This window comes from Lepidochelys kempii, chromosome 4, assembly GCF_965140265.1.
Source record: "Lepidochelys kempii isolate rLepKem1 chromosome 4, rLepKem1.hap2, whole genome shotgun sequence".
NCBI lineage: Eukaryota > Metazoa > Chordata > Testudines > Cheloniidae > Lepidochelys > Lepidochelys kempii.
In genome coordinates, this window is record NC_133259.1 from 112,728,289 (window position 1) to 112,744,380 (window position 16,092).

A 16,092-nucleotide genomic window follows, 5' to 3' on the forward strand; every position below is an offset into this window, starting at 1 on the left:
AAATATATGATGATATTCTTGAAGCAAAAAATTCATAAGGAATTATTACCTACTTACTTAGTGTCTTGAAATATGCCACTGCTCCAGTCTCCATTTACAAATTAACAAAAGTATTTAAATGCCTAAGAATGCAGATAGGTGTCTAATAGGATTTACAGAAGCATGTAAGCAGGTTAGACACCTAATTCCCATTGAAAGTCAATGGGATTTTGTCTCCAAAGTACCAAAATTATTTTTGAATAAGTGACTTAAGTGCCTAAATCATCAATGTGGTTTTCAAAATGTTACCATTAGTTCTTTTAATCTTTCCTGAAAAGTCAGTCCCTTCACATCCAATCACTTTTACGTGTGAGTTCATAAATCCCAGATCATTAGGCATCAGATTTATAAAGGTATTTAGGCACGTAAAGATGCAGATAGGTGCCTTATAAATCTCACTAGGTGCCTATATGCATCTTTACATGCCTAAATACCTTTTTTAAATCTGGCCCTTAATGCCTTGTTAGCTGTGAAATGAATGTATGACCGAAGCAACCATATACAGTCTGCATAAATATCTATCCAGAATATTTCATTTAGGTTCTATTAAGTGTGCAAAAGGCAATAATTTCAGTTCTTAAGGCAGATAACGTCATGTGTCATTTCCATAGAACTAATTATTAAGTACTGGTAGTTTTCTTGTTGCTTTGTCTGCAAAAAAGAAGACTTGCCTCCTGCCCCAAGGAACTTAACCATGTAAAGCTTTGGTTCTGCAACTTCTTGTGTGTGAATGGACTGCTATGCCTGTGCAAGTCACATGGACTCCACGTGGATGTAGAGGTCTACTACCCATATGCATCATTTTCCTGGGTTGGGGCATATGGTAGATACAGATTCTGCACAAGTCATTGTAAACAATATATCCTGTACCTATATCCTCTTAGTCCATGATCTGGTCAGATGACATAATCAGACTGTTGGGTGTGCTTAGTATTTGGATGAGGGGTATTCAAAGAAACTCCAGGTGCTGCAGAAATTGGCATTAGTGGCTTCCTTCTTTCTCATTCAGAATAGAATCAACTCTCCAGGATGGAGCTTTGGGTTATGGTACTGTTAGAGATGCCATCTTGTGGCTGAGGCATAGAACAGAGCTCTGGGCTTCCTATGTCACATTTTGCAATCGGAGTGGTTGGTATTAACCTTGGTGTCTCAGTCTATTTCCAATGTATCTACCTAATTTTCCATGTACTTTCAGCTGAAGAAGTTAGTAATTTACTTCCCCTCCTAAAACTGTTGTTGTTTTAGTGTTGCTAGCCCAGAATGATGTGGTTGCTGCATTCCACCCCAGAGCTGGCTAAATTTCGTGGTGGCTGAAATGATTCTAGCAGACAGTAAAGAGCTTTGGGATCTTTCTGAATGAAAGGTGCTAAGTAAATATTATTTAAACAGCCAGAGTAAGGCACCCTTTAAAAGCTAACTTAGATTTTTGTTTAATGTATTATTGTGATAATTATCAGTATAAGGAACTTTTATGTACCTATGTTAACAATGGGAAAACTTATTAAGAGATTTACAAAAGAAGATGCAAGTAGATTGGCTCCTTTTTGTACTTTTGTGAGCTATGTAGTTTGCATCTAGTCCCTAGTGAGAATGTGGCCACATCACAGATTTGCCAGTCTTGGCAACCTTTAGGTTCGTCTCTTCAGAGAAGCTGATGATTAATAGGCATAGACAGTGAACTACCTTACCTTTTAAGCATGGATGCTCTCTGCATGTTTGTAGGGGGAAGATGCCACTACGTGAGCTCCGTCTGTTCTGTGGCTAGAAGATTTCAGTGTCTATTACTTTTAATCTGAGGCTTTTCATGAGCATTCAATTTAATTTAATTTGATGTCAAATTAAAATTTGATCAGCTCTTTCGTAATCATATCTATCATTTGGATAGGGCTATAACTTGATAAGCATTGATAATAAAATATTTAAACTATAAAATTATTGGATTAGCATTTTCTTTAGTCTTTTTAATATACTACTGTTGTAAATATTTGAAACTTCTTAAATGTTTTTTCTAGTGTCAAATTATGTATAATTCCATTTAATACTGTTATGAAGCATTTAGAATTGCATTTTTATGCTGTAAATATGTTTTAGACCAACTCCCAACTCTGAGCTGTATAGCTGCAGACCCTATCCATATCTCTAGTGTAAAGTATCCTTCAGAGTTGGCATATGCTACTTCATAAATTAGCTTGTTAACAGAATAAGAGTAGTGCGGACCATACCTTCTCTAGAGACCAGCAAATCATTTCTGCAGTACACTCAGCTTCCAGTGGACTATTTTTGCAAATATGCTACAATTCAGAAACAAAAAACACTCACATGTACAGTAAGGTAGGCATAATGTCTCCATTGCCAGAATGTTGTTATGCAAGCAGGGAATATGTGCCGGAGACTAGAGAATTAACATACTGTTCACGTCGTGGTATCCTGTCAGTTCTCAAACATTTTTCTTTCTCATGGTGGGGCAGTGTGCTACATCTGTGTTACCAGGCTAATTTTAATTGTTTTTCTTTCTCATTTTTTATCCTTTAAAAATGCCTCCAAGTGTATTTCATGTGCATGTTGGGGAAATAGCAATGATTGAATTTTATATCTGTTCTCTCTGTACTTAAAGTATTGTAAGTTTGGGGAGGATACACTGTATTTTTCCAGAGAAAATGAAGGTTGAATCTCTGCTTTCAGTAGAAAACCGAACTAAATATTAGATATGAAGTTGTGACCAGCACCTCCATAATTGTAAAGTTCAGAATAAGTCAGTGGTAGAGCATTATACATTATCTTTTTGTTGGGGCAAAAAATAAGATTACAGATTAGTATTTAGTGTAAAGGCCATAAAATCAGTCTGTCCTTGTCTTCTATTGCATCCCTGCCAGTCCATGTCTCAAATAATAGAGTTACACTGATATAAAACCTGGGTAACACATTGATATCCGGTATTTGAAGACAGCATTGGGCCTGTTTCCACAATTTGTGGATATCCTGGGTTGCAATCAAAGTAAGCCCCAAGAGATGAAAGGAGAGAGTAGTGAACACTGTCAATCCTATATCATTTCCATGAGTTCAGACATCCGCATTTGCTTCTGTTGTTTAATTAAGAAGAGGGTGCGGTTCCGGATATACTGAGAGTGATCTCCCAGTTCATGCATAAGGGGTAACCTGGAAAAAAGTCTAGACATTGGAGTGGGAGAAAGAGAAACAGCAGGGAGAAGTCGGTATTGTTAGAGGTGTGTGTGTGCGTGCACACGGGCAGGCAGGCAGGCCATGGCAGAATTGTGCAGGACCTTAGGAGCAAGTACCAAGAGTTTAAACTTGTTGTGTGGGACAATCAGTGAGAGGATTCAAAGACAGGGAATGATTGAGGAAAGTACATCATTTTTTAAGGCAGTGTTGGAGATGGCCTGGAAGGTAATAGTAAGGACACTGTGGAGCTACAGCTGCTAGAACTCACTTCAAGAGTATCTTCCATGAAACCTCTGTTGTGGGATTCCTTTTCTCCTAAGGGGGAGCAGAGGCTATGCTTGGCTTTGCAGCAGCACAGTGGTGGTCTGAAGAGATACTGGAGACAGCCAGCCCATCATGTTAGGTATAAATATTTTAAATACGTTACTCTGCATTAATTTTGTTTAACATGCTGCTATCGCCCAAGTGTCTTCTGAACTCTGGAGCTATCTGAGATAAGGACTGTCATGCTTTGCTACTAAATGGGGAAGGTGGCAGTACTGGAGCTGGAAGGAGCATGCCACATGCTCCTCCTCATTTTCTACCAACCTCACTCCTATTCTCCTACCTAAACAACCCCTACCCTTGTGCTCCCCTTCTTCCATTCCCATTAGACATGGCACAACACTGTGTCTTGCTCACAACAAAGCTTCCACTAGTAAAACAAAAATTTGGATACAGTGCAGTTTTTTGGCATCCCAACTGTCAGGTAGCTATGATAAATTGTGTTAAGCTTTCTGCCCTCACTGGGGTGTTGCTTTATTGCCCAAATCAAGATGAATGAAGGTGGGGCTTTGCCAAGGGGGTCTATCTTTTCATTTCAAGACCTTACCATCCTCCTTTATTTTCTGCCACTCTGTTTTTATAACAGCCACAAATTGCTCAAAAATCCATTTGTGTAGAATAGCCACTTGGTTAGTAGGCAGTATGTATCTATTACATTCTCCTTGGTATTTGATGGCACATCTCCAGTTCACAATGATCTTTATTTTGAGTTTCCATGTGAACACTTTCAGTCCTCACAGTCAACTGTTACCTTGATTGACCTGTTCATGAGCATACTTGCTTCAGGGCATGGCTTGTCCCAATCCCAGTCTCTTTGTACCCCTTCCCCCTTCCCCCCAATTCCTACTGTATAACTGATGTTCAAAGTTAGGAAAGTAACTTTGCTATATAACTGCTACTTCCCTCCTGCATATTTCCAGGTTGAAATATTTCGGAAGAATGGGTAGAGTAGGAGTAAGGAGATCAGTAACTGGGAGAGATGGAGTCAAGGGGCAGGCGATGGAAGAGTTGGAAGGGAACGGTTGGTGCAAGACATTAGATTCAGTGAGTGAGATAAAAGAGGAAAGAGTGTTTCGTGGGGAAGAGGGTGAAAGGGAGATCATGCTAGTTCTTGTCCATCTCCTTGAAGAAGCTGATAATACTGTACGGAGAGGGAGGAATCAAAGTTGTCGTAGGTTATAAGCAGGGCTTCTGAAGGAATAGTAAAGCGGTTTTGCAAGGAAGTTGGTGGTACATAAGGAGAAAAGGATGGATTTGTAGTGGAGGAACGCTACGTGGTCTTTGTGATTTTTCTTTAGAGGTATATAGAACGATGGGAACAGGATCAGCAGAAGCAGATTCTGGATGTGAGCCTGGGCTATGGGATATTGAATTGGAGGGAACAGTGGGAGAGAAGGACAAAGGGGTGAATAATTGAGAAGAGAATGAAGGTGAGAGCTGACCATTGAATCCATGGAGGAAAAAAGATGAGAAGAGATAGGCTAAAGCCTGCAGGGAAGTCAGGGATGTCAATGGACTTTCGCCACAAAATAATGGACTTTATGGGACACCTGACTAATATCTGTCTTTTGAATATTTCTCACTTAGGACATGACCTAAAGTCCATTTAAGTCAATGCTAGTCTCTCCATTGACCTATGCTGAGCTTTTGATCAGGCCCTTAGAGTTTTGTTAAAAGCCTGCCAATACTTGTCTTCTACAACAGTAAAGGACTGGAGCTGGCTTTTTGCCCCAGCTGGGAGAATAGAAGCAGCAGGCAGGCAATAAGAAATATGTGATTCACAATTTAAAAAAAAAAAAAATCAAATCTGGAAACCTATGGTGAAAACTAGATAATTAGCAGCCCTTTTACAACTTAGTTTTTACAATCATAGAATATCAGGGTTGGAAGGGACTTCAGGAGGCCATCTAGTCTAACCCCCTGCTCCAAGCAGGACCAATCCCTAACTAAATCAATATTAACTTTCATTTTGAAAAGCTTTTGAGGTTTTTAAAAGAAATGTAAATGTTGGACAGTGACATTCTACTCTGAGTAATATACTGGTTGCTGTTTTTCTTTGCTAAATTTCCATTGTGTTTCTCTAGCTGTGATACAATTAATATATGAGTAATAAAGTCTGTGTACTGCTATGTGTCTTATCTCATAAAATATTTATTTAGTGGAGTTGCTTGAATCCTAACTGTTCAGTTTGGATTACAATAATAATAATAATAAAACAAAATTTACAATTAGTGGCATCTCAGCTTTTGAAGAATTTTAAAAAATAAACTTAATGTGAATTTAATAGTAACTTATTGCAATGAATAACTTTTGTCAATGTATAATGTTTCAAATATATCTTTTCTCCTCAGGGTATCCTTTTGGTATATGACATCACCAATTACCAGAGCTTTGAAAATTTAGAAGACTGGTATAATATGGTAAAGAAAGCAAATGAAGAATCAGAAATTCAGCCACTTGTGGCGTTGGTAGGCAATAAAAGTAAGTTATTAATGCATAAATACTAGTTAATTGAAGTACTTTGGCTGTTTGTTTAATATTGAGAAATACTATAAGACAGATCTTTAGTTACAAAGGAACAACATAATGGGTTTTATGTTTTAGGTCTTTCTAAATTCTATATTGTAACAGTGACTGTTTTTCTTTGCTAGGTGGAAATCAGTTAATAAAATAATCTGCTTCCATAATTTAAAAGCATGGAATTAAGCTTTAAGCATAAAAAGAGATTTTTTCCTGGAACATTTTTATTTTCTTGCATACCGTCTATAATTTAGAGGTGGATTATTCTCCATAGTTCTGTTGGTATTTGTCATTCATTGTAAACCCTTTTTTGATCATCAGAACATAGTTTAATCCTTTTCTTACTCTTAATCATCAAAAACCCTTCTTAAGAAATTATTTCCCAATCATAAAAATACCAGCTGGATCCTAATTTTCTCCTGGTTTTAATCAGTCCTTCAGAAACTCCCTGATTAGAAATCACAGGGCTTCATCCCACTTCTCTTAATCTTTTTACCATTAACTTCAGTAGGAGCAGGTTATGCCCAGTTTAAAAAGATAAAAAAAGCCATGCAATGAAAAAGTTCTAATAATCTTTAGTAACGGACATATATTTGTTTAAATAACACAAAGGGTAAAACACATTTTTGTGTCTTTCTCAAATAATTCATGTTCATGTCAAGAACAAACCTGATACATTTCATCCAGAAAGATAACTTTTTGAAACTGTTACAAGCAAATGAAAGTAAAGTTGAGATACGTTAATTCCTAGCCGTTAACTCTAGAGTTGCAACCGCAATGCTGAAACTATTTCTGATGTTCATTATGAAAGACTGCTTTTGTTTTTCTGGGAAGAACACAGAGCAACACTTAGTTACAATATATAAATAGCACTTCTGAAAGTATAACATAGACTCTGTTGTACCATAACACACCAGAGCCAATAGTACAGATTCTGTTGAAATCCAAATGAAAAATATTTTTCATTGATTTATATTCTACCTAGAAATTGGACTTTCCACCTGGAGTTGTGCAAAGCTTGTAAAGTATTTACAAGAGGATACACATAAGTAATGCTGTTTTGCTGGAATGACACCATCATAGACAGAAAATCAGACATTGATTTTCAATTTCGGTTAAAGGAGAGAACTGTATCTCTGTTATATAATTTGAGTCAAATTCTTTTCTTAATTATGTACATGAAACCTCATTAAACTAGTGGAACTCACTGAATACAACTGAAAGTAGGATTTGGTTTTATGGGTCTGTATGAATTTTTGAATAGCAGACTGACATTGACCAAGAAAAGGGCCTGTAGCTCATAAATATATGAGCTGAAGGAGTGGGGTACCTCTCATCTGTTTTGGAGAGCCTCTAATTTATGTCTGTTCTGTGGCCAGCTGGATATGAAAATAAAGCAAAATAGAACTTTCTTGTGATCCTAAAGAATGTATAGTGCTGTTATGGAAATCTCTAGAAGTATGGCATCTCTCCAGAGGAAGGGAGCATGGAATGCTACGTAGATTAGTAATTATTTTATATCCAAGTGCCTTATTGCTATTTAACCATGACCGGAATGAAGCATTTAGAAATTAATTACCTTTCCAAACTTTATAACAGGAAGAGGAAATCAAAGAAGGATTCTATCTCAATATGTCCTGAGTACTTTATTGTATTCATGCTCCTGTTGTGACACAAGCAGGCAGATAATAAGATCAGTACTCACAGGAGAAGTATGGTTTTGATGCCTATGTATCACAGGGGTTAAAGCTAACACAACTGACAACTGCGTCTAAATAAATGCATTCCATTTAGAATGGCTCAGCTTCTGCAGTCAGTAGGTGATGATAGGAAAACGTGTTGGGAGCTGCGACCTATTTGGAACATACAGAGTCACAGATTTAAAGGCCCGAAGGGAGCATTATGATCATCTAGTCTAACCTCCTGCATAACACAGGGTAAATAATCTCATCCAATAATTTCTGTCTCAAAACCATAATTTATGTTTGAGCTACAGCATATCTTTTTAGAAAACTGCAAAAAATGCTGAGTACCAAGCAGTTCCCATTCAAGTCAGTACTTTTGAAAATCAGGCCACTATTTAGGTGACTAAATATTGACTTAAGAGCCCAACTTTCAAAAATGCGTGGTTAAAGTCTTGGCATATGTTTAAAGGTGCTGGTGTCCCTTTTCAGTATCTTAATGTTACTTTGCTTTAAACTCCCATTTATCATACTATTCCACATATTGATACCACCTGTGAAGGAATAGGAACTTTTCTTGATGTCAGTTAGTCCTCTTGTGAAAGCGTTTAACTGAAGTGGGGAAATAATTCTCATTTAGATAATATTTTAAGAAGGGGGAAGAGATGATATCTTAAGTCTACATTTTCCTCCTTCACTTTGAACTACGTACATACATGCATTAAGGTAGTTGAAAATACCTTTTCCAAATAAATGCTGTTTTCAAATGGTGCAAGTTATCATCAAGTATTGTAGAATGTTAATGTAGTTGTGTACTGCATCTTCTTATGATACTTGCTAGGCATAGAAGAAGACAGTTAGCATATTTGTTAGTAAAGAGTTTTTTTTTTTTTTTTTTTTAAATTCTGCTTTCGCTGTACTACTAAATGGTTTGGAAGTGAACATGTTGGTAAAATGACAGGTTTCAGAGTAACAGCCGTGTTAGTCTGTATTCGCAAAAAGAAAAGGAGTACTTGTGGCACCTTAGAGACTAACCAATTTATTAGAGCATAAGCTTTCATGAGTTACAGACTTTTTGGTAAAAGTCATCTTTTTGAATGACAAGGTGAGTGAGGTAATATCTTCTATTGGAACAACTTCTGTTGCTGAGAGAGACGAGCTTTTGAGTCACACAGAGCTCTTCTTCAGGTCTGGGAAAGGTACTCAGAACCTTACAGCTAAATGCAAGATGGAACAGATTGTTCAGCAAAAGTAGGTAGCACATATTCTAAGGGACCATTCAAGGTAGAGTGACCCATTAACATCTCTGCAGTTTTAGGACAAAACGGGGGGGGGTTAGTGGATTACAGATTGTTGTAATAAACCATAAATCCAGCGTGTCTGTTCAGTCCATGATTTTTGGTATCTAGCAGAATTATGAATGTAAGTTCCATGTCTGTCTTTTGAAAGTGTTGTACACATTTCCTTTGAGGATGAGGACTGATGGTCAGATATAGAGTGATCGCTTTGTGAAGTGTTCACCCCACAGGTGATGTAAGGTTAGGGTGACCATATTTCCCAAAGGGAAAAAGGGACACCACATGGGGCTAGCCTGAGCCTTTATCCCCCCATGCAGGGCTGGCCCAAGCTGCTCACCCACCCCTGCTCCTCCCTGCATGAGGCTCTCCCCATGCAAGGCTGGCTCCCCCACTCTCCACATGCAAGGCTGGGGCTGGCATCACTGTTCACCCAAACCCCGCCTGCCCCCTGCCAAAGCCCTGCCCCCTCTGTGTGAGGGTGCCATTGCCACTCCCCCCCACACACACACACATTCCTCCGCACCCCAGTTTTTTGACTTGATCAGTTGGCAAGTGTAAATTGGACAAATGCCCATTTTTAGCAAAAAAGTCAGGATGGTCAGGACAGGGCTTAAAAAAAGGGACTGTCTCGGCCAAAATATGGTCACCCTATTTAGGGTGTTTTTGTCTCTCACCATTTTCCTGTGAGAGTTCATTCAAGAGTGTGGTGATAATTGCTATTGGGGCATTTAGTGCACTATGCTCTCATATGAACTCTCACAGGAAAATGATAAAAGACAAAAGCACCCTTACAATATGTGCTAACTACTTATGCTAAACAAATCTATTCTATCTTGCATTTAGCTGTGAGGTTCTGAGTACCGTTCCCAGACCTGAAGGAGAGCTCTCTGTGACTCAAAAGCTTGTTTTTCTCTCTACAACAGAAGTTGGTCCAATAGAAGATATTCCCTCACTCATCTTGTCTCTCTAATATCCTGGAACAGACATGGCTACAACTATATCTTTTGGAATGGGCAGAAAAGGCAGATTAAACTTTTGTATCAATTGGCTTTCATCCCCAGTTCCTTATAACAAGGTCTATTAGTACTTTGTTATCCTTACTTCCAATGACTTTTATTACTTGTCTCAGATAGTTTTCACTCTCTTCTCTGTAGCAGCCAGTTGTAGTCTTGTTCTGTGTAAGTGGAGATCTCATCCAAAGTCATAATCATGACCACGGTGTATCAAGCTTGTGGGGTCCTTCATTGAGACAAGACATCAGAAACTAAACCGTAATGATTGCTAATTCCATAAATGATCAGAGTATCCACGGATATATAGCATCACCAGGGATCCTAGTTTTCCGTAATTAAAATCCCCCAAATTCTCTGATTAAAAAACCCATAAAAATCTTATTTTTTTCCGCAATTAAAATGAGACGCTGAACTTTAGTTTCCCTAGCCACAGGTATCGGTTGAACACAGTGTTTTATTGATACACTGGAACCCCATTTATCCAACCTAATTGGAACCGGGGCCACATTGGTTAATCGAAAATTCAGATAATCCGGAGAGCTTCAGCCCCGTACGGCGGGGCTCTTACTTTCAGCCGTGTGTGGTGGAGCTCGGGCTTCAGCTGACAGCCCACGCCCCGATTCGGGCTGTCAGCCCTAGCTTGGTTAATACGAAGAGCTGGGTGATGGAAACTCAGATAAACGGGGTTCTACTGTATATGTTTTTATTTTTTCACAAAATGTAAAAACTAAAGATTCTCTGTAAAAACACAAATTCTGCATTTTTCCATGGCAAACGGATTTATTGGATTCCTAATGATCACTTGTCACAAAATACAAATAAGGTGATTTTAATTTCAACTAATTTAAAATGTTTTTTACTTCTCTAAAGACCAAATTTTCAAGTGTGGATGTTTGAATTTTACCAACAAAACCTGCTTTTTTGTGTAAAATCCAGGTATGTTAACAGTATGATACTTAGAATCTTGATCTAGCAAAGCACTTAAACAAGTAGTCAGTGGAATTACTCCTGTTCATTAAATTAGGCACATATTTTCTGTTCGTTTCTCCTAGCCTTTTATGGCTTCTTCCAGCTACCTGTCTTAGAGCGGTGTTTTTTCTCATCTGCTTTTCAGTTAGCTTTTGGAGATTATTCCAATAATGTTTATTTCTGCATTTCTCCCTTGCAGTAGTGTAATTACGAAGACTTCCAGTGTTGCAAGTAGAAATCCTTTCTTGCCAGTACGCTGCATTAATGGGAGGGACACAAAGGTGGGGGGGCACGTGACTTCCCCACATGACCCTGCACGTGACTCCTCCTCGCCAGGGTCCCCCTTGCTCTCCCTGTCCCCTCCCCATGATCCACATCCATCCTACGTTATCTGTGGGGAGGGGAGTTCCGTCCTCCTCCCGCTGTGCCGAAGACTTTTGCTGTACATACCCCAGGGAGGGGAGGACTCAGAGACACAGCTGCGTGGAAGGGCTAGGGGCCAGGCTGGGGGCGGTATAGCCATGCCAAAGGAGCTGCCGGTGTGGGGCTGCTCGGTGGCCCCACGTTCTGCTCCTTTCACCGCTGCAATTCTCGGGAGGGTCATGAACCGCATGGCTATCCCAGGAACCACAGCGGCGAAAGGGGCAAAACGTGCAACTCCTCCGGCAGGGCTGCTGTACAGACCCCATGCAGGAGGACTCAGAAGATGCAGCTGCTTGGAAGGGCTGGGGGCGGGCTCCTCCTGTGTCTTTCCGGTACGCCATACCAGCTATAAATATCTTACTGGTATGGCGTACCGTACCGTACCACCGTACTTGCATCACTGAAGGCTGCCATTAGACACTATTTCCACAGTGGTTATTCTGCATGTTTAATTGCAGTCCCATTAATTAGAAGTTTTCTTTGTGACTTCTAATGATGTTGTATTCAGCATCTGATCATTTGGACAGACAGCCTTAATTTGGCCTGCTTCGTACTTTTTAAGCACTTATGAACTGCATGCATCTGCAGTGTTGTGTTTCTGTAGTGACACATTTGATGATTTGGGTATGTTGACAAAGTTACAATATGCATCTCTCTCTCTCTCTCTCTCTCACTCTCACTCTCTCTCATTTTTTAAAAGAAAACTTAATTATTTGGCTGTTCTGCAGGGTAGAAAATGGGAAGAAACCCAGGGTTCCATCCACTGAATACTGATAAGGAAATCCATACTGAGGATTTACCTGGAGCTGTTAAGCATTGCTTGTATCTGGCTTTCTTTTCAGAAATAGTTATGAATGTGTATGTGGTGTTTTTGGTGTTTTTTTTTATACAACAGTTGCAACAAGATTGTTTACTGAAGTTTTTCTTCCAAACATCTCTGGCATGTTTTGCAGATTGGCTTCACAAATGACATGCACTCCATTCAGCAGCATGTGTGTTAGGCTTTTTCTCCTGTGGCACTTATATATGCACATTTGTCTCTTGTGGACACGAACACCTTTGTGTAAGGAATATCTGACTCATTAGTATTTTCAGCATTTCTTAGGAAGCAGTTTTATCATATGTGGCTTCCATCATTACACATCCTCAATATTAACATCTTTGAAATCATAATATTAAGTAGTAGTTACTTTAACACAGAAAACTGCCAAAAACTGCTTAGATAACTTTACTGTTTGTTTTACATCAGTAGCCTGCTAGTCAAAGACTTTAGGTAGACCTTCAGAACCCAGCCACTGAGATGTTGGTGTGAATGCCCTTTCCAGGTAGAAGTTTGTTTTGCCTCCAGGTGGGGATGCAGAATTGTGTTATTCAGAGCACTAAACACCATATTAATTATTGTTTTTATCAAATTTAAAAGAGCTACTTTTCCAGTTTGGCATAATCACAATACGATAACTTTCACAGTCTTGTGGTTTTTTCCCATGGAGCAGGTTGCAGAAGTATCTAACTTTCTCTTTTCAGTACAGTACAATATTATTAGTTGACAATCACATGAGCTTTTCTTTTATAACTATCTGGACTATCTCTGCTTTATACTGCAGGATTCAAAATTAGGTAGAAAAGATTTCATTAAAAATTTGCTTTAGCCTCTTGATATATGTTCCCTGTATAGTTAGTTTCTTTAAAGTCTTTCAGGCTTGTCTTCAGAAGCAGATCCTCTAGGCAAGCAGGGTAACCTGACCTTGCTTAACTTCCAGAGGATTAAACCATCCAGAAGTAGGAGAAGCTGAAGAAACCCCAAAATTTAGGAGACAGTCCCTGCCTTCCTTGTCCCTCTCCCTCTGCTCACACCAACCTTACTTTGAGAGAACTATACTATTTGTTAATTTAGTACTGGCTTTCTTAGGTGTGTTGGGATGAGTTGAGGTCCCTTAAGTTTTTCATGTTTTTTTCCTCCTCTTGCTTCTGGAGTATTTATCTCTTCTCTGTGCAGCAGGAAAGAAGGAATTTGCCCTGCAGATTAGATCATTAGGAGCAGGAGACAGAAAAAAACACAAAAACTTAGGGGAACCATCCTTCTATGAGAAAACAGTACTGTTCTCTTCAGGATATATGGTCTCTTTTCTCCTAGTCTTCTGTTATGATGGGGTTTTCTTCCTTTCTCGTCTCTTCTTCCTTTACTTTCCCACATCATATCTCAGTGGTCTTGTTAGGCTCAGTTTGAAGGCATGTCTATCTACACTACAAACTTAAGTCAACCTATGTTAGGTTGACTTACAGCTACCTCAGTAATACTGCAGTAGTTCATGTCCACACTACCCTCCGTCTAGCGGTGGTGAGTGTCCCCACCAGGAGTGCTTCCACTGACTTGAGAGGCAGTGTGAGGAGCTTCCTACCTGGAGACTGGCTGCCCCCCCGGCTCGCTGCTTGAAACACAGCAGCTGCCTGGGCTCCCAGTGCATAGTTCCATGCCTGGAGCCTGGGTGCAGGCAGGTTCCCAGCAAGGAGTGGGGAGCTGGGCACCTCAATGCAGCCAGGTATGGGAGCTCGAGAAGTAGCGTGGCTAGGAGTGGGGAACCTGGACCGTGGGGGTAGCCTGGCTCCGAGTGGGGAGCCAGGGCAGTAGCCTGGGTCTGAGCGGGGAGCCCAGTGGGCAACTGGGCTCTAGCTGGAGCCCCCCACTCATCCCGGGGTCACAGCACAATCTGTGAGCAGCTTTCTTGTCAATTTCACAGCTCCCGCATGAAGCCCTGAAATAGATAAGAATGACTTCCAAGAGCTGATGTAAGTAACCCACAGAGTCTAAAATGGACTCTGTGTCGCCCTAGCTATACCGACATAAGCCCTACGCCTCTCGTGGAGGTGGAGTTGTTGTTATGTCAATGTAGTAAGGCACTTATATTGGTGGAAGCAAGGCTGTAGTGTGTACCCTGACATAATTAGGTTGATGTAAACTGCGCAAGTATAGATTGTAACCAAGGTCCAGCCAAATCTGCCTCCTTCATTTGCAGCCTATCATCAATTAAATCAGTTGCTTAATCACATCAGCACTTCTCAAGCTTTTATTTTTATTTATTCAGTAAGCAACTGATTAACATTTCACATTTATTTTCTGACAGCAAAATTAAATACTGAATTTCACATTTGTTGTAAAATCTGTGATGACTGTGATAATACAGCTTTTCTAAAACAGGAATGTTAATAACAGAAGTAAAGAACTTGTTTGCTAAAGTCAATTACAATACTAAAGTTACATTGTATTAAATATTAATCAAGGCAGCATGGAATGATGAAATAAGCTCCAGTTCTCAGCAAGTAGTTCAAAACAAAAACCTGTGTGTTGACTTTATCCCTTTAAGATACTGTATTCTACAAGTTTATTAAGTATTATCACAAGCTAAGACAAGTAAATTTTGTACAGTAAGATCTTTGCTTTTTTTTAACTTTGTGTGTTCACTTTCTAACAATTCAGTAATTCACTGTAAGCTTTCTAGTCATTAGTGTGAGTTAGCATGGTTCTACTATATTTTATTTGATTTGTGGTTTTTTTTTTACCATGACTAGTTCTTTTATATTTTCTGTATCTGATGTATTAACAGACTCCTCAAGTGTCAAACCAACATTCTCTGTGGATATATTGTAAACAAAAATTAACCCAGGTTGCATGGGAGCTACTCTCTTTTTGATTTATAGCTGCCTAGATAGTCTCAGGGCGGTGGTTATCTGTAAATTATATTGGGGGTAGAAATTATCAGGCACCAGTGTATGGTGGATGGATGAATGATTTCTACTCTTAGAGATATTAACCAGATCCTCTCCCCAATAAAGACTAATAACTCAGATTTTTAAACAGTCTTCATGACAGATGAGGGCATAGAGGAGAGTGCATCAACACTAATTAAGAATGTTGACTCTATGTTCGCCTTAGCAATGATTAATTGATCTTGGAGTGCTATCTCTGAGCAGGAAATGATGTGCTGTTATATTGTGAAGTTTAAAGGTTATATTTTAGTGTACCCTTTAACTTGCATTCACACAAAATACAATCTTATTACCTATCTTATCTGACCACAAAAAAGAAACATTTTCCAGTCTACGTATGAATGTTTGGCTTTAGAGTGCACTCATGTGAATCCTTTCTATATCAGGGCTTTCCTGGTCTGCTTTGAGTCCAGTTATTGCCTCCATTACCCTTTCTTCCCCAGCTAATCAAACTTCAAAATATGTGTATTTTCTCAATAACCTTCCCTTTCTGAGAGGCTGGCTTGTTCAATATAAAGTTCAAAAGAACACAGTTCTTCCACCAACCTTTCGAGCTGGCTCCTGCTCCCTGCAGGGTTGCGCTCTGCAGATCCTCTGCCTGGGAACTAAGGAGAGTGTCTGTGTAGAGCAGTTCACACAATCCTCCTGCTCATTTGAGTTTCTCCGGAATGAACTCAGCCTAGTCATATACCCCACAGCAGGCCTGTTCCTAGGCCGGTCTACAGTGACCAGATCTGCACTGACAAAGTTTTGTCAGGTTAGCTCTGTGGGTCTGGGGTGCCAAAAAATCACATACCCCAGACAGCCAGAACTATGCCAGCAAACCCCTCCAGTGTAGATGCAGCTATGGCAACAGAAGAGTGCTTCTGTTGGCGTAAC

The 16,092-nt window shown here is 39.5% G+C and overlaps 1 protein-coding gene across 4 annotated transcripts in view; it reads left to right on the plus strand.

Annotated features, from left to right (window-relative positions):
- RAB28 (RAB28, member RAS oncogene family) overlaps nt 1-16,092 on the plus strand; it is an 89,971-nt gene that overhangs the window by 18,836 nt on the left and 55,043 nt on the right. For all 4 annotated transcript variants that reach the window (XM_073342490.1, XM_073342489.1, XM_073342487.1 and 1 more), the window contains exon 4: nt 5,895-6,024. In XM_073342490.1, coding sequence (XP_073198591.1) covers nt 5,895-6,024 — 130 coding nt within the window. The remainder of the gene's footprint in view (nt 1-5,894; nt 6,025-16,092) is intronic.